The sequence below is a fragment of the Mixophyes fleayi genome, chromosome 4 (genome assembly GCF_038048845.1).
Source record: "Mixophyes fleayi isolate aMixFle1 chromosome 4, aMixFle1.hap1, whole genome shotgun sequence".
Taxonomy (NCBI): domain Eukaryota; kingdom Metazoa; phylum Chordata; class Amphibia; order Anura; family Limnodynastidae; genus Mixophyes; species Mixophyes fleayi.
In genome coordinates, this window is record NC_134405.1 from 33,951,953 (window position 1) to 33,970,535 (window position 18,583).

General features: G+C 40.7%; 1 protein-coding gene across 1 annotated transcript; it reads right to left on the reverse strand.

The window, feature by feature from the left end:
- Nucleotides 1-5,030: 5,030 nt before the first annotated feature.
- TNFSF9 (TNF superfamily member 9) lies at nucleotides 5,031-8,630 on the reverse strand. Its single transcript, XM_075205042.1, has 3 exons — nucleotides 8,366-8,630; nucleotides 7,414-7,444; nucleotides 5,031-6,613 (listed from the first exon to the last, which is right to left on the reverse strand). The coding sequence occupies exons 1-3, from the start codon at nucleotides 8,570-8,572 to the stop codon at nucleotides 6,180-6,182; spliced, it is 672 nt and encodes a 223-aa protein (XP_075061143.1). The 5' UTR covers nucleotides 8,573-8,630; the 3' UTR covers nucleotides 5,031-6,179.
- Nucleotides 8,631-18,583: the final 9,953 nt, after the last annotated feature.

Below are 18,583 nucleotides of genomic sequence, written 5' to 3' on the forward strand. Positions count from 1 at the left end.
CAAAGGGCTGTTGCTGTCTTTTTCAACCCCACAGATTCTGCCATGTTGGCTTGTACAGCCATCAGCTACCCTGTAAAACAGCAAAATTTCATAAAAGTAGCCGTGTGTTGTCACAAAATAACATGTGCACTGCCAGGGCCACCTTAACAACTTTATGGGCCCCCGGGCAATGCAGTGTACCGGGCCCCTAAAAAAAAAAAAATATATATATATATATATATATATATATATATATATATATATAAATAGTGTGTCTGTGTGTGTAAAAAAAATATATATGTATGTAAAAAAAAACGTGATTATATATATAATCACTTTTTTTTTACATATATATATATATATATATATATATATATATATATATATATATATATATAGGGGCCCCCTTAACTTACCTTAAGTCCGATCCTCTTCTTTTTTCCGCGCCGCTGAGTCTCTTCTGCCCTCTTCCGTGCTGTCGTTGCAGTGAATGCTGGGCGTGACATCACGCCCAGCATTCACTGCGAGCACAGCACGGAAGAGGGGACCAGGGAGGGAGCCGGATCACCGCTGATGTGACCGCAAGGTAAGTATTTAAAAAAAAACAAAAAACATTTAAAAAAAAATTTTTTTTTTTTTTTTTTAGGATTCGGACGGGCCCCCCTTGCCTGCAGGGCCCCCGGGCACCTGACCATCGTGCCCAATGGAAGAGACGGCCCTGTGCACTGCAAGTCTACACATTTGCTTCTCAGAAATGTCCCTCAGAGCAAGAGCACTTTTTCTAATACTGTAATAAAATATTTGCTTTTTCAGTGTACCATGTACAATAATGTCCACAATAAGTATATCCTTTTCACAATACCATGATTGTCAACAATTCACTTTTTCACCTTACAATACAGTGAGCGTATGATCTGCACTCCTTAAGATAACTAGTGTTGACACAGTCCTTAGGATAAGGAGCTTTGATAAACTGGAACAAGTTTAAAACATAGGGCTAGATTTACTAAGCTGCGGGTTTGAAAAAGTGGGGAAGTTGCCTATAGCAACCAATCAGATTCTAGCTGTCATTTTGTAGAAGGTACTAAATAAATGAAAGCTAGAATCTGATTGGTTGCTATAGGCAACAACCCTACTTTTTTAAACCCGCAGCTTAGTAAATCTAGCCCATAGACTACATGGTCAGGCGTGAGGTTGCATGTTATGACCAGTGATTGTGAGTGTGGTCTGCAGTGGAAAAGCAACCAAGGGACCAGCAATACAACTACAGCTGGCACACAAATATCACATGCAAGTCTAATATCTCCCTCTATATAAGGCAGTCCAATAGCTGTAATCTTGACAAGTTCCTCTGTTCCCCATGCCTATAATCCAGTGAATTTTCCTGTTTGATCTCCTGTGTACAAATTTTTCTTATCTGATTACAACCTCCAGTTCTGACCTTTTTTGGCTTTATTCCCTGACTCATCAAGGAGCCCAATGTGAACGCAGTTTTAGTTTTTTTTTTAAAATTGGATGGAAATTGCACACACATACACCCATATACAAGCACATGCGGATGTCAAAAGATGTTTCCATTTGAAATGGGGACAAATACACCCCGGCTATACGGTACTTGCCAAATGCAGGCAGACAGAGCACACCGCGGAATACGCACATGCACTTGTGCAATACCAAGTCCAATCAGAGTGCATGGGAAAAAAAGTGAAATACATTAACAACTCTTAATACTATAATCATTAAAACAAATACATTTAAAAATAAATTTTTCTTTTTTTTTTTTTTTTTACATTAAATCCATTTCAGGAAGATCTTAATGCCTACTATATATAAAAAAATTTTTTTACAGTTTATTTTACTTGCAAACACATGTTCTAGCATGCATATGTGTATTCATCACTATCAGTCGCCACCTACACCTGCCCTGTAGCTGGAGCAAGTTATTCGGCTAAAAAACACAGATTTGATCTCGGCACGCCCGTACTACTCATTGCCTAAGTCCGACAGTCCGTCGCCTCCCTCCTCCATTCAGCCCTTCAAATCGTTGGCGGTTGGAGGTGTCACTTGTGTTCGGACTTGAACTGCAAGCACTGGTATAATTTCTGAGCACGCACAGGGCAATTTCACGCAAGATACGTCACGTAATGGGACTTATGTCCAAAGCAGAATCAGGCCCTATGTCTTTATCTTACTCCATGCTACCCAGCCGTTGTCTTCTCTTCCTGTACAAATCACTTGCCAATAGTGTTATCTACATGTCATTTGTGCACAAATCCTGCGATTAACCAACTACCGGTAAGCGGCATTAAGGGCTGCTAGAGGGGAATAGCAAACCAGCCTCAATCACTTGTGTTTATGGTGGAGTGTCCAAGGTGTAGATGACAGTAATATTACACATACACCATGTTGTGCAAGTAGCACTAAGCATACCCCCTTTTTGAGTAAATCCTTTATGAATGTACCTTCAGTGATGTACAATTGAATCCCACTGTGATAAATAAGTAGCGATGACAGGTGCGCTTACACTTTGGGGATGAGTAATGGTCATTTAGGATTCGTTCTCTGACAATATGTAGCACATGCCACCACTGCAATAATATTGTTTGCTACCTGTCTTTCTACATGGCACTCACACAAATGATCTAAGGCATGAGGAATCATATAGAAGACAAAATATGCATGCTGTCTGCCTCTCCGAGTGGGAGGATGTGGTCACAGATTTTGCTGTTTAATGCTTTTTTTTCCCCCTCTTGCTTACAAGCAGGTTTCTGCTACCCATGGAAGGTGGAATTAATTAGTCATTTTTTTGGTACAGTTGCACAATGTCTTAAGCGCGTTTACGTCAGTCTCAGACATTACAGTGTACTTTTAATAAACGTTTAGTATTTGTAAATGTATTATAAGACAAATATTATTCAAACACAGTAACATGCAATAAAGATGTTTTATATTTACTTTTTAACAAAAGTCATGTAGCAATATTTCTGTAGAATGCTAATGGTTTTCAATGTTTACAGATTTTTACATAATCGTTTGTTCTGCTTTTTGAAAACCTCCAGACTGATGAGTTGAGTCCTAGACCAATGCAATTGGCAAATGTATAATAATAATAATATTAATAATAATAATATTTTTACAACTGTTGTTGTGAACAGTGATTACTTTTTTAATGCTATTTGTGCTGAAATCAGCTCAGATGGAGGGACAATGTGGGTGTACCGTAAATAAGACTAACTTTGCTTATGTACCAAAGTCCATATGTTAAAGCTTTCACAGTACATTTTTCCCCTGTACTATACAGAATTAGTATCTGGGGGAAACAATAAGGTTTTAGTGCAGATGTTTTTGTAGGGGTCCCCTAAGTTTGAAATGAGAAAAAATCAGGGAACCAATTTTGCTAAAAGTTTACAGTGGTCATAAAATCCACTCAATATTCCCTTTCAGGTGTCAAACAATTGAAGAACTTTAGAGACCAATCCCCATTGGGTTGGGTACATTTTTCCGAGTACCACAACCCCGACAACGACGATACCTACAAAGAAACACCGATTTAAAAAACAACTACATCAATGTAAACAGACTTAGCTACAAAGCGATGCTGCAGATTCCCGATGGGTGGATGATGGGGACCTCAGCTAATTCCGGCGACAGCCCTCTCCGGCACTTTGCTTCCGCGTCACTCAACAGTGCGACCCAGGTAACTGTGCATTTAAAGCAGCAATACCGGGACCCCACAGGTTAAGTGTTTTACGATTACAACCGTCCCCACGTACCCTATAGATTCTGGGTCAACAGGAGACAAAATTATAAAGGCATAAGCTTCTGGATTTGAAGATTTCTAGTGGAAAAAAGGGGGACAGTCGTGGATACCGGAGACAATAGCCATGATGTTTTCGCAACCCAGAAACAAATACAGATACAGCCTTCACTTCTTATACATTTGTCAAACAGCATTTTCAAAACGCGGAAAAATGGGGTTTTGATATATATATTTAACACATTTATGTCATGGAAATGACGCAATGCTTTATGTAATCTGTATTATTGTTATTGCTATTATTTTATTTTCAAACACAAAACTGAGTCTTGATGAGTGACTAATTTGTGGATATCTGGCAATGTACATTACTTTTAAGGACATCATGTAATGGTTATTCTTATGGTTAGCAATTATTTCTGCAAAATAAATGTCTATTACTACTACTATGCCTACTACTAATACTTATAATAATGATAATAATGATAATAATAATACTTGGCATTATAATCTCTATATCTGCCTATAGCAACCAATCACATTCTAGCTGTCATTTTGTAGAATGTACTAAGTAAATGATAACTAGAATCTGATTGGTTGCCATAGGCAACATCTCCACTTTTTCAGACCCGCAGTTTAGTAAATATCTCCCCTTGTGTGTAAGGGCCCCATCTATCAGATGTAGAATGGGACCGATGATATATTGGGGCAGATGTATATGGCTAATGTCGGACATTAAACTGTGCTCAGTCAGATCCAGAACTTTGGTAAATATATGACCACATCTGACAGATATTGGTCAATGCTTGGCAAGCTTTTGTAGTAAATAGTGAATGATTTCTATACTATATAGAAAGATTAAAGTTTCTTCTCAGGTAAATTAACTATTAGTAGGAGTTATTGAGTAAATACTGAAGTAAAGATTATTTTACATGTGAGTAAATGCTCATTATATTAATTGGTAGTTGAAATATTTCTAAGCTGTATATTCTACGTAGTAATCTTATGATTTATTTACAAATGATTATTTATGTGTACTAGATATTATCAATTACTGTATTTCTGATAGAAAGCATTAATCTCTGTGCTTATATAAATGACTGTATATTTGACACCTCACTAGATACTTTATATTTTTCACAATACTAAATTGTTATTATTATTATTACTGTTATAGTAGTAGTAGTATCTTCTGAAATACTAGGTTAATTACATATAGCATGCATATAAAAAAAGCCAAAGATTTATTATCAAACAATAAATATTTAATAAATACTGTACATCATATGTTAATAAATACAGGACATTAAAATTCACAATAATAAATATATATACAATAATAGTAAAAAAAATGACTTAAAAGATAATAAATACAGTAGTAGATGATTATCACATCCTCCAAGGTTATAGACTTCTCAGAACAGCAACAGTTTCCAATAACATTGTGGGGATAAACGACATAGGGGAAGATAGAGAATGTCTCCTCTCAGAGAGAGAGGGGGGGAGAGAGAAAGGGGGGAGAGAGAGAGGGGGAGAGAGAGAGGGGGAGAGAGTGAGAGGGAGAGGAGAGAGAGGCAGGGGGAGAGAGAGAAGAGGAGAGAGAGGAGGGGAGCAGAGAGAGGGGGAGAGGAAGAGAGAGAGGGGGAGAGAGTGAGAGAGTGGGAGAGGGGAGAGAGTGGAGAGAGAAGGGGGAGAGCGAGAGGAGAGGAGAGAGAGGGGGAGAGAGAGAGAGAGAGGAGGAGGAAGGGAGAGGGAGAGGGGTGAGGAGGAGGAAGGGAGAGGGGAGAGGAGAGGCTGGGTGAAAGGGAGGGAGAGGGAGAGGGGAGAGGAGAGGAGAGGAGAGGAGAGGAGAGGAGAGGAGAGGAGAGGAGAGGAGAGGAGAGAGATGGGAAGGAGAGGGAGAGGGAGACGAAAAAGAGATTGAGAGAATGGGAGGCACATTAATTAGCCTGAGGATGGAGAACAAAGATAGATGTAGAGTCTAGTTTCTCTACTATCATTTCTATCATATAAATAGCATCTCACAGAGAAAACTGCCCCATGGAAAGTGGGTCTACAGGATCAGCAGAGAGAGAAGGTTAAGAAAAATCTACGAATATTGCTGAAAAATATCAGTGGTACCATTTAGAGAGAACACCACCTTTTTGGAAATGTGGAGCAGCATTTTTTTTTTTTTTTAGAACAAATCCTACATTATATTCTAACCAGAAAACCAGTTCTACCCAAAGCATCACATAGTGACAACAAGAACTCTACGGGTCATGTGTCCAGACGAAGAGTATATGTTTCTCCTCTATTTTTTTGAACACTAAATATCATCCCAACTCTGTAACCTGAGCATACATTATTAAGCATGTGACATTCACATGTACACAGAAGGTGCAGTAGTGCTTTATGCATCTTGTAAAGAATGAGTCCATATTATTTCCGTGTCTTTGACTGCTCATTTGTCAATTTGATCAGAGGGAAAGTCACTGATCCAGAAAAGTCCTAAGAAGCTGTTTTCTTGACCAAATTGCCAGTCCTTGGTGATATGGCTAACTTGGAGCTGTGCCTTTATCCTGTCACCATCATGAAGGTATTTGATGCTTGCAGAGAAGGATGATAGTGGGTTCTTCATGGAAGATTCATTGATTTGGATATTTAGCTTTAGGACTGGCTTGTCTTCTTCATTGTTTTTCAAGACCGAGAGAGTCACTGATCTGTCTTCTTTACAGAGGTCCTCTCCAACAAAATTCAAAACCATCTGGGAATAAATGTAATATAGTCCAGATTTTCTCACCACAATTTCTTCCTTTTCATGTGAGAAATCTTTGCCCACAAACGTGCTGCCCACATGATTGTCGCTCCACTCCACTGTGGTGTTTTTTGGGGTAACTAAGACACAAAAAAACAGAACAATTACTATTAGACATCTTGTTTGAAGAACAGCTCAGACCGAAATGGCAACACCACTCTAAATGAGTTTGCCTAAATAAAATCATAATGTTTCGTACTACATCTACATAGACTAACTACTGATACTTAAAATAGAACTTAAGCCTGCAATCTCCTGTTTAAACCTGAGAAACACACTGTTATTGCATCTTGGAGTAAACTAGGTCCTCAGCTGCCCTTCCCCTAAAGCTTCTGTAACCATGGACACCAACTTTAGACCACATTGATTGTTTCCATGGTTACAGATGTTGATACTGAAAATCTGTTTTGAATGACATATCTATCAAACTACATCAAGAATGTTTAAAGAGGGAGATCTGTATTAGGAGCGAAATTGATTGTAGTTCCATAAAGAATTTAATTGCATTAACTGTTAGGGGTAGGTCACATTGAGGAGATATTTGTGATTTCTAAGTAAGAGATGTATCAACATGTGTCTGGGGAATAGCATACGGAACTGAACAATGATATTGGACATCTTTAATAACATTAGTATATTAATAAAACAAAGAATAGAGGAAACGGTCTACAAAAATATGAGGACATAGTATAAGTTTATAGGTGAAAATGATTATGGGTGATAATTGCTTACGCTATTCCCTAGATAGTCTTATTAAATACTCTATGCCATAAGATATCGTCTTTATTATCGTCACATGTTTGGATATACAAATCAAATATTCCACCAAGGTTAACATATTAACTAGTTTACGGTTATGAATAATCAATAGGCTTCTTACCATTGTGTATCACAAGTTGAGCAATGTTTCTCTGTAACGAAAAATAGATAAAGAAGAGAGTTACCATCTAGAAACATTTGCACTATAATATATACACACAACCTTAATACATAAAAATTACCAAAAGAAAGTAACAGGATAAAAAACAGAATAACACAGAATTGTATGATATCTATCTGACCTAGGGGGATAGCCTTCGCCAAGATAAGAACATTCACTGTCCCGGTTACTATAGATTGTTGTCCTCATGATGTTTAATGTGATAAAATATAATTTTCAACAAATGATCTAGAAAGAAACTTGGACGTGGCAACCAGGCAGCAGGAACAGTTAGGTGGTTAAGTTGACTATCCCAAGCTTCAAGCCCATTGTTGTCTCTTGGCCACATTGATGCCCTAAGGGATCAGCAGTGACCTAAACTGGCAAGGGTTCGGTCACTTTCCCTCCTTTATTCTGAGTCCTTAGATTATACATTAATTATAGGTAAATACTCCCCATAGAAATATAAATTGTGCAACATAAAATACTATTATCAAAACTTACAAACTGGGACGACAAAGTCATCTTAAGCATGTACGGTGATCATTATATGTTTGGAGACCCCGGTTCAAATCCTAGCACTGACTCCTTGGTGAATTGGTGCAAATTACTTTCCCTCCAGGATATCTTAGTTGTAAGCTCTAGAGAGCATTGAAACTGAGCCTGATATCATTATATATTTGGAGACCAGTGTTCTATTTCTTTTCCATAGTTCTGGACTTCAAAAATAGATTTTAAACTCTTGAGACTAGGAAAACTCGACTAGAAAACTTGCATGTCTTATTCTAAAATATTAACTCTTAACGTCTCAGATAGGCAAAAACACGTGAATAGTAAAAGTTAAGCGTAAGTCTCAAAAAACCACGTTGCGTGAATAGTAGACACAGAAGTCTAATATGTGAAGGACACTCACCTGTTGGGCTCCCTGTCTAATGGCAATGGCACTGTATTCTAGATGTGGTCTCTCCCAAGCCATGTACAAGACACAAAGCGAACCCACTACCATAGTGAGCAACACCAAGGAGAACACAAGGCAGCAATCCAGACAGCGGCACCTGCTGTGGGAAGCCCCTGGGTTCTCTGGATCTTGTGATCTCACTGGAGAGGACATGGTGGTCATAGTGGAGGCAGAGATCAAAGCGCTTGTGAGTGAGATGTGAGAGTCTGTATCAGGGAGTTCTCTCTTCAGGCGCTTATATATACGCTTGCACAGAGAGGAAGTTTGGCTGACAGCTGGGGTTTCCAAGACATAGCAAAACCATAAGAGCACAGTGGAGATTTCCACTATGTGACAGAGAGAGAGTGAGAGAGCGAGAGAGAGAGAGAATGAGGGAAAGACAATCAAGTGGTGGGAGAGTACAGTAAGAGAGCAAACCAGATGCTGGGACATGAGAGTTCTTGAGATGATGATATATTATAATATTATAAAATTATAAACTCGCTCCTATGATCTGAATATAGTAGTGGCTGTATAATAAAAAAAAATTTCCCCCAAGATTTATATGCTGTGTGTTATTTGACAACATGGTCCTACTTCAGTTGTGCAACTGCTTAATAGCGCCGTGATAGGATGTGCTCACTGCATCATCTTGTCAGTGCGTTAAGGGATTAACATATGCAATATGTAGATTTAACCTCATGTATCCGACTCCCATTGACCTATAGATTGGAAGCTTGCGAGTAGGGTCCTCTTACCTCTTTGTCTGTTTTACCCAGTATTGTTTATTACTGTGTTTCTCCCCAATTACTAAGCGCTACGGTGGTACTATATAAATAACTGTTGATGATGATGGTGATGATGATTTACTGATTGCTGGGGTTTTGCTTACTGTCTGTAACCTGCAATTTAATATTTAAATACCCCACCCAAACTAATCTTCAGAATCCCTGCTCCAGGGTTTTGCGCCACCTGCAAGCCAAAATCGACCTCAGATATCCAGTAGCCAGATCCTGGGGCAGCGGTCCACATTTTGTCACTACTGAAGCATATATGTGATCATACATCTCGTGGATTCATTTTAATACAGGTGGCAACAATTAGCAGCCCCTCTGGTGCTCCTGCTCTGCAGCTACTTCCCGGTGCTGGAATGTGCAGTCGCTGCTGTCCAGGGGCCACTGCATCCTATATATGTCAAACAGGGATGGGGAGACACGATTACTTTTTAACAATTTTTCCTATTGTATGACTCCCTGTGACTGAACTCCACGCTTACACCAAATATAAATGTAAACTCTGCACAAGTGATATTACGTAGTCTTAACAATCAACCAATAATGCTCATTTATGAACTGTCAAGGTGCACGTCCACTTTGTGGACCTTGGAACTGCTCCAGTAAAAAGGGGGACGATGTTGCAGGTTTGTGGGTCCATCTACTACTACCCCTTAACAATACCCCTTCATTCATTTCATGGTGCATAAGAGTCATCAACGCTCTGCTGATTCCATACCTAAAGAGTTCCGAACTTCCACTGGCATTAATCTAAGCACAAAAACTGTGCGGCGGGAGGTTTCCATGGCAGAGCAGAAGCATGCAAGCCTTACTTTACCAAGACCAATGCTAATCGTCAGATGGAGTGGTGTAAAGCACACCAACACTGGACTGTGGAGAAGTGGAAACGTGTTCTGTGGAGTGACGAATCACACTTCTCTCTTCGGCAGCCAGATGGGCGAGTCTGGGTTTGGTGGATGCCGGAAGAAAGTTACCTGCCTGACCTCTTTATGCCAACTGTGAAGTTTGGTGGAGGGGGGATAATGATATGGGGCTGTTTTTCAGGGCTTGGGCTAGGCTCCTTTTCTCCAGTGAAGGGAAAACTTAATGCTTCAGCATACCAAGTGATTTTGGACAATGCTATGCTCCCAACTTTGTAGCAACAGTTTGGGGAAGGCCCTGTACTTTTCCAACATGACTGTGCCCAGTGCACAAAGCAAGGACTACAAATACATAGTTTGATGAGTTCGGTGTAGAAGAACTTGACTGGCCCACACAGATCTCTGACCTCTATCCCATCAAACACCTTTGGGATGAACTGGAACGGAGATTATGAGCCAGGCCTTCTCATCCAGCATCAGTGCCTGACCTTATAAATGCTCTACAGAATGAATAGGTACAAATTCCCACAGAAACAATCCAACATCTTGTGGAAAGTCTTCCAAGAAGAGTAGAAGCTGTTATCACTGCAAAAAAGGGACCAACTCCATATTAAACTATATGTATTTGAATATAATGTCATTTTGTCCATATAGTATGGATAGATAGATAGATAGATAGATAGATAGATAGATAGATAGATAGATAGATAGATAGATAGATCAAGTAGATAGAAATTCCTTGGTTTAGATTCTCTTTGACTGGTCAGAGGTCAGAAGTGCTATAATCTTACCCTATACGTTAATGTAAATCATCAATAATAGAAAAGAGACACATATAATAAAGACAGACCAGTTTCCCATCACTCTCACGATAAATTACGGACAAAAATGCAGCCATACCAATTATTATTTAGGAGAACAACATAAACGTTGAAATGAGGGAAGTGATATGACATTTCTTTTGTTCCCAAAATGACAAATTTCCATGTCGACCTACACAAGCCAGCACAGCAGGGTGTGGGCGTACGCCTTGTAATGCACTGTACAGATGAGTACATGCACGTGCGACCAGAATGAAGCAATCCCAGTGCACATATCTTGCTATTCATAAATAAACCCTTTTGTCATTTTTGCCCATTTTGCACCAATGTGTTGAAATGATTCTACTAGATCAAGAGCCTTCTTGTGCATTCTCAGTTTCAAATGGTATAAATAGTGTGCACCCACTCCCCCGATTCAATAAATACAGCTGCCGAAAGTGTTGCTCTCCCCTGATCTGTCAGATGCTTTTATATTCTTGTTATAGGAAAAAAGTCATAATTATGCCAGGAAAGTGTGGCAGACTGCGAGTCTTCAAAATATGTCTAAAATAGAAAATGCCCAGCACGGTGCAGGTAGCCCGACAGTCTTAATCTGAATACTATTTGCAACTGACCTTCAGCTGCAGGAACTTGTCTGCACAACAAGATATTGGAGCCTACTTACAACTTACTTGAATCATGTTAGTACCTTCCACACTGCACAGAGCACCTACCCCATGTTTATGGTTACAAGAGTTGGGGCAAATTTGCAGTCAGAAAAGGTTTCTTTCTGTTCAGTCTCTGTTCCCTGTACCTGACTGCTGCCTTTGTTATGAAATCGTGTATTTTGGTAAGAATGATCTAAGTACTCTGTTGCCTATTCAGGTAGAACACATGCACGTTACTCAACCAATTCAGGCTGCGTAATATAAGGCTGTGCAGTAACGTGTTTGAAATTAATCCGTTTAGCCACATGGTTCTTCAGGGTTCCAATGCTGGAGGTCTGGTGTTTAAGGCATATCCCTAAATTAACTGGTGTAGTGTGTTGTAGATCTGTGGAGGGATAAATCTAGAGGGATAAATTCAGAGGGATAAGTCTAGAGGGATAAGTCCAGAGGGATAAGTCTGGAGGTATAAGTCTAGAGGGATAAGTCTAGAGGTATAAGTCTAGAGGGATAAATCCAGAGGGATAAGTCTAGAGGGATAAGTCTAGAGGGATAAGTTTAGAGGGATAAATCTAGAGGGATAAATCTAGAGGGATAAATCCAGAGGGATAAGTCTAGAGGGATAAATCTAGAGGGATAAGTCCAGAGGGATAAGTCTAGAGGGATAAGTCTAGAGGTATAAGTCTAGAGGGATAAATCTAGAGGGATAAGTTCAGAGGGATAAGTTCAGAGGGATAAGTCCAGAGGGATAAGTCCAGAGGGATAAGTCTAGAGGGATAAGTCCAGAGGGATAAATCTAGAGGGATAAGTCCAGAGGGATAAATCTAGAGTGATAAGTCCAGAGTGATAGGTCTAGAGTGATATGCCTAGAGCAGCGGTTCCCAAAGTGTGCGCCGCCGCTCCCTGGGGTGCCGCGGCGCTGTCACAGGGGTGCCGCGATCGCCCTGGGAATAGAGAAAAAAAAAAAAGAACTTACCTATCATCCAGCGCCGGATCCTCCTCACTGTTCTCATTGACTGTCGGGCGTGACGTCATCACGTCCGACAGTGTCAGTGAGCAGTAGAGAGGAAAGAAGACAGCAGAACATGAGGAATAAGGTAAGTGAAGGAGGGGAGGGGGACAGACAGAGAGAGAGACGCTGAAGGAGAGGAGGGGGACACAGAGAGACACTGAAGGAGGGGAGGGGGACAGACAGAGAGAGACACTGAAGGAGGGGAGGGGGACAGAGAGAGACGCTGAAGGAGGGGAGGGGGACAGATAGAGAGAGATGCTGAAGGAGAGGAGGGGGACACAGAGAGAGACACTGAAGGAGGGGATGGGGACAGACAGAGAGAGACACGGAAGGAGGGGAGGGGGACAGACAGAGAGACGCTGAAGGAGAGGAGGGGGACAGACCGAGAGAGACACTGAAAGAGGAGAGGGGGACACAGAGAGAGACACTGAAGGAGGGGAGGGGGACAGACAGAGAGAGACACTGAAGGAGGGGAGGGGGACAGACAGAGAGACGCTGAAAGAGGGGACGGGGACAGAGAGAGAAACGCTGAAAAAGGGGAGGGGGACACAGAGAGAGACGCTGAAGGAGGGGAGGGGGACAGACAGAGAGAAACGCTAACGGAGGGGAGGGGGACAGACAGAGAGAGATGCTAACGAGGGGAGGGGGGACAGACAGAGACGCTGAAGGAGGGGGCACAGAGAGAGACGTTGAAGGGGGGCACAAAGAGAGATGCTGAAGAAGGGAAGGGGGGCACAGAGAGAGACGCTGAAAGAGGGGAGTGGGGCACAGAGAGAGAGAGAGAGACGCTGAAGGAGGGGAGGGGGACACACAGAGAGATGCTGAAAGAGGGGAGGGGGACACACAGAGAGAGACGCTGAAGGAGGGATGGGGGACACAGTGTGTGAGCTGGCGAAGAGGGGGACACATTGTGTGAGCTGGCGAAGAGGGGGGCACAGTGTGTGAGATGGCGAAGAGGGGGGCACAGAGTGTGAGATGGCGAAGGGAATACAGAGTGATATGGTGAAGGGGCGCAGTGATACGTTGAAGGGGCACAATGTGATGCTGAAGGGGTCTAAATACATCTCAAGTCATTTTGACCCAACTACTTAAAAAACGGGACTACCCGGTAATTATTTTGGCTTAGGGGTGCCTTGAAAAAATTATGGTGACCCTAAGGGTGCCTCGAACTGAGAAAGTTTGGGAACCACTGGCCTAGAGGATAAGTCTAGTGGGGTAAGTCTAGAGGGATAACTCTAGAGGGATAAATCTAGAGTGATAAGTTCAGAGGGATAAGTCCAAAGTCTCACAACTGTATAATATGTTGAATGTCAACAAATCCCTAAGCAGAGTGTATCCCGCTGCCCCATGCTCCTGCACAATGGGCACAATACTGACTTTCTTGCTTCTGTCAGGCCCTTGTTACAAGATCTGGTGAGGGCAGAAGATGGACTTTAGTTTTCGATTCAGGTTCACCCAGAACCCATTTCCTTAATTTATTATTTTTGGAAATTTTTGTAGTTCTGTAATTGGCTTGCGAGAGTGGTTAAAAACTTATGTAGTTCAGCTTTCAATGTCAGGGATAATGTCCTTTTTCCAAATCTATGTAATTTTATGTATTCATTGTTTACTATACCGTTCCTAGATGACCTAATGAATTATTCACCTTTTCTGCACTTTACTTTGTGCTATTTAATCCATGCCTACTCCTGTCCTTTAGACCACTTAATGATGTCTAACTAGGGGCGTATCATGGATGGAGCAGATGGAGCATGCTCTCTGGGCATTAGATGTGCTGCAGGGCACCAGAGTAAGTCACTGACACAGTGTGAGTCACCCTGTCATCATACTTTTATAGGTGTAAGACTGTGGCGCTAGGTCCACTGAGCCGTGCTCGGGGAACCAGAGCTATCCTTGGTCACCAGGAATTATTCCTGTCAGCCTGGACTCTGCCCCTTGTCTATACCTCATGACATGAAGCACTTCCCTTGGGCTTGGGGAACTAGACCTGTCAGACCCGACTCCCTCCTCGCCCGTAGATCATCACATGGAAAACTCGCCATGGACTCTAGGAATTTAGTTTTAGCAGACTGGATTACACCTCAAGATCACACATCACAACTTGGAGACATTTAGGTAATTCTGGCCACTGGTGAAGTTTCTTCTGCCAATATTCCCTATACTGTCGGGCAATCCAGATGTGCTTCCACCATTTTCTGTCCCTATATTGCAGAACTGAGTGACTATTCATCCTCTTTTATAAAAACTCATCAAAATAGATGTTGGCTTTTACTGGGAGGGAGTTTTGGTGACAGTTCGCGGAATTGCACCATTAAGTTCATTACCACTGACATGAGGTTTTGTAAACACACACTGACACATTTTTTTCTATGACATATTTCCTTGTCTTGTTGTATACATAACTGAAGACTTTCATGCATGTGTTTCTTGGTAATGAGCAAGTAGACGGGTCAAAAAGTGCTCATTTAACGATTGTAGTATGGATCCATCGGCGTTGAGATTAAATATTTTTTGTATTCTAGATATTTTCAGTACAATTTTCATTTTGCATACATAAGATCATTCAGTGTGCTATGGTTATCAATGAATCACTAAGTAAAACAAAAGTTTCTATTTGTGTTCCATAAACAAGGATAAACAAGCATATAAAGTCAGTCTAAAAGAGTATAAATACATAATAAAGCCCTAAAAGAAGAAACATTTGCACAATCAGATAAGGGTGCCAAAGAAATTCCTTAGAGTAATTCAAGGGCACAGAGAGGGGGTGCCTTTGGGGCCCTGACCTGTTTATACAGTGGGATGAGCCACAAACCTGTTGTGCCCCCATCCCCATTGGTGGCTGTGGAAGGGGCCCCAAATAAGCTATTATACCAGGGCCTGAAATTTCTCTTGGCAGCCTTGGATACATTATTGAAAGGAGTAGTACAATGGGATGTCTAATAGGGCACATCTAATGGAAGATGGATATGTTTAAACATTCAACTGAAATGCAGACTACCTAAATTAATATTTCTGTTCCATATTTTACTATTAAAACTTCAAAGTTGTTCACCAACACTAAAGAGGTGTGTAGACTGAAATATATTAGCATGGATCTGTTTCAGACTGATCATGTTAAACAAATCTAGCGGATTATTTTTGACCCAGTAACTAAAGTAATAGAGAGCTGGGTGGATCGGTGGATATAGCGCACTTAGTTTTTAACAAGGTTTCCCATGATGAACTATGGAATCTTAAATTTAATACAGTGCATTTGGGACACTGACATCCAAAAGCAATATAGGAATGTATGGTGATGTAATGTTGATGACAGAGGGAGAGGAAAGGAACATTAAAGGCATAGAGGCCTACTTACCAATTGCCAGGGTTTTTCTCCAATATTTTGTCATCGTTTTCAAAGCTGACTGCTCCAGATTTTCGGAGCTATATACTATTTACAATTGTCCTATTTACCAGGATAGCAAGTGTCTACTTTTGCACAGAAAGAGTGGTAAATCCAGCACTGCAGTTGTGACCAGGAGTCATACAGTAAAAGATTTTACGAATGCAATGTGTTAAAACATACTACTAATATTGTTAATTGTAGAGGCTTAGATCTAAAATATATCATATTTTCTATCATCGTATTGTGTTTCTCTGTTAATACATATGCTACCATCATCATCATTACCAGCATCATCATAACCTTCATCATCATAACCAGCATCATCGCCATCATCATCATAACCATCATCATCATAACCTTCATCATCATAACCATCATCATCGCCATCATCATCAGGACAACCATTATCATCTTCAACATCATCATCACGATCATCATCATCACAGCCATCACCATCATTGCCATCATCATCACCAGCACTGTCATCATCATCATCACCATCAATATCATCATCATCATCATCATCATCACAACCATCATCACCATCATCGTCACCACCACCATCAGCATCATCACCACCATCTTCATCACCATCATCATCATCATCACAGCCATCACCATCATTGCCATTATCAACATCACTACCATCATCATCATCAGCACTGTCATCATCATCACCATCAATATCACCACCATCATCATCATCATCCCCACCACCACCATCAACATCACCATCACCATCTTCATCACCATCATCATCACCACCATCATCATCCTCAGCCCAATGAACACCATCATCATCACCATCATCATCTTCACAACCATCATCACCATCATCATAACCATCATCATCATCACAACCATCATCACCATCATCATAACCATCATCATCATCACAACCATCATCGCCATCATTGTCACCACCACCTTCAACATCATCATCACCATCTTCATCACCATCATCATCACCACCATCATCATCCTCAGCCCAATAAACACCATCATCATCACAACCATCACCATCATTGCCATTATCAACATCCCCACCATCATCATCATCAGCAGCACCGTCATCATCATCGTCACCATCATCATCACCATAAATATCACCACCATCATCATCATCACAACCATCATCACCATCATCATCACCATAATTTTCACCACCACCATCAACATCATCATCACCATCATTGTCACCATCATCATCACCACCATCATCTTCCTCAGCCCAATGAACACCATCATCATCATTATCACAACCATCATCACCATCATCATAACCATCATCATCACCATTATTATCACCATCATCATCACAACCATCGTCACCATCATCATAACCATCACCACCATCATTATCAACAACATCAACATCATCATCATAACCATTATCATCACCAGTTGCCTGTTTAACAGGAGCACACACATGACCTCTATGTTATTCCTTTCATCTAATCTTTTTAGCTACTTATCTTTTTTTTATGACATTTGACATTCTTTATAAAGTAAATTGAACTGAAGTGAAAAAAGGGCTTCAACTGTAGAGGTTGGATGATCTGATTACTTTTATAACAAAAATCGGTTGAGATCACAATTAATAACTGTATATCTATACCTAGATTACTAATGGCTGTAATGACAAGTCCAGCAAATAATTGTGTTTCATTCTGGTCTGAGATTTTGGACTTCAAATGATTTCAATATGTGTTGAGATCAAAATAAATCACCTCTTTAAGTAGATAACTGATGGTGCTAATGACATCTGCATAGAATTATTGGGCCTGCTTCATCTTCGGATGTAAGTCCCGTTGTGTGCCGTAGTTTGCATGAAATTGCTCAGAAACAGACTTTTATGCCAGCGAACACAAGTGCATCCAAATTAAGTTTAAACACAAATGACACCTCAAACTGCCTACGATTTGAAGGGCGGAATGAGGGAGAGAAGGGGCATATGTCACCCAGTCCTAGCCTGATCAGCACAGGCTGATTTCCTTAAGGGATTTGGGCTGAAGCAATGGGGTCTTCCCAAACACCCCTGGGATGGTGAGTGTGGGGTAATAAAGTTTAAATTGGTAATTAGTATATTTATTGCTGGTGCACTACTAATCCCAGCAGGTGATGGATTGCTTATAACCCCTGCATACCAATGGCTGTCAGAACATGCTGGTGACAAGGTATAATAGTACTGGTTGTGGGTGTTCCATTTGCCTGTAATTTCCACCTAAACACACTAGTGGTGCTACACATAATGGGCCTGATTCATATTCTTGCTGGATGTAGACAGAGAATAGACTGCAGTATACACACAAGTGTATGTGCAATATAAGGCCACAACAGAATGCATACAAAAAATATTCTGCTATAATATAAATTGACAGCTATTGTGAGTATGCTGATTAATATAAATACGGATCTTCAAGAAAAAAAGGTTTGTTTGCTTTTTACATTCAACACATAAATCAAGATACTTTCAATGTATACTGTAAATACAATGCATCTTTGTAGTCTATCTTAGTGGCATACACATGTTCTGCGCTAGCTTGTGCAATGTATACGTGTCATTTTAAATGTAAAGCCTATGCCGTGTCAGTCATCACTATCAGTCAGCATTTAAACCTGTCCTGTAGCTGGTGTACAAGATATGGCTGAAACCAAGTGTGCTTATGAGAAACCCA

Bases quoted from the DNA above. Each gene is read 5' to 3' on its own strand.
- TNFSF9 (XM_075205042.1), bottom strand. From the start codon at position 8,572: ATGACCACCATGTCCTCTCCAGTGAGATCACAAGATCCAGAGAACCCA. The intron at 7,445-8,365 runs GTGAGTGTCCTT...TTTTCGTTACAG, and splicing joins TTAGACAGGGAGCCCAACAG to AGAAACATTGCTCAACTTGT. The intron at 6,614-7,413 runs GTAAGAAGCCTA...TTTGTGTCTTAG, and splicing joins TCAACTTGTGATACACAATG to TTACCCCAAAAAACACCACA.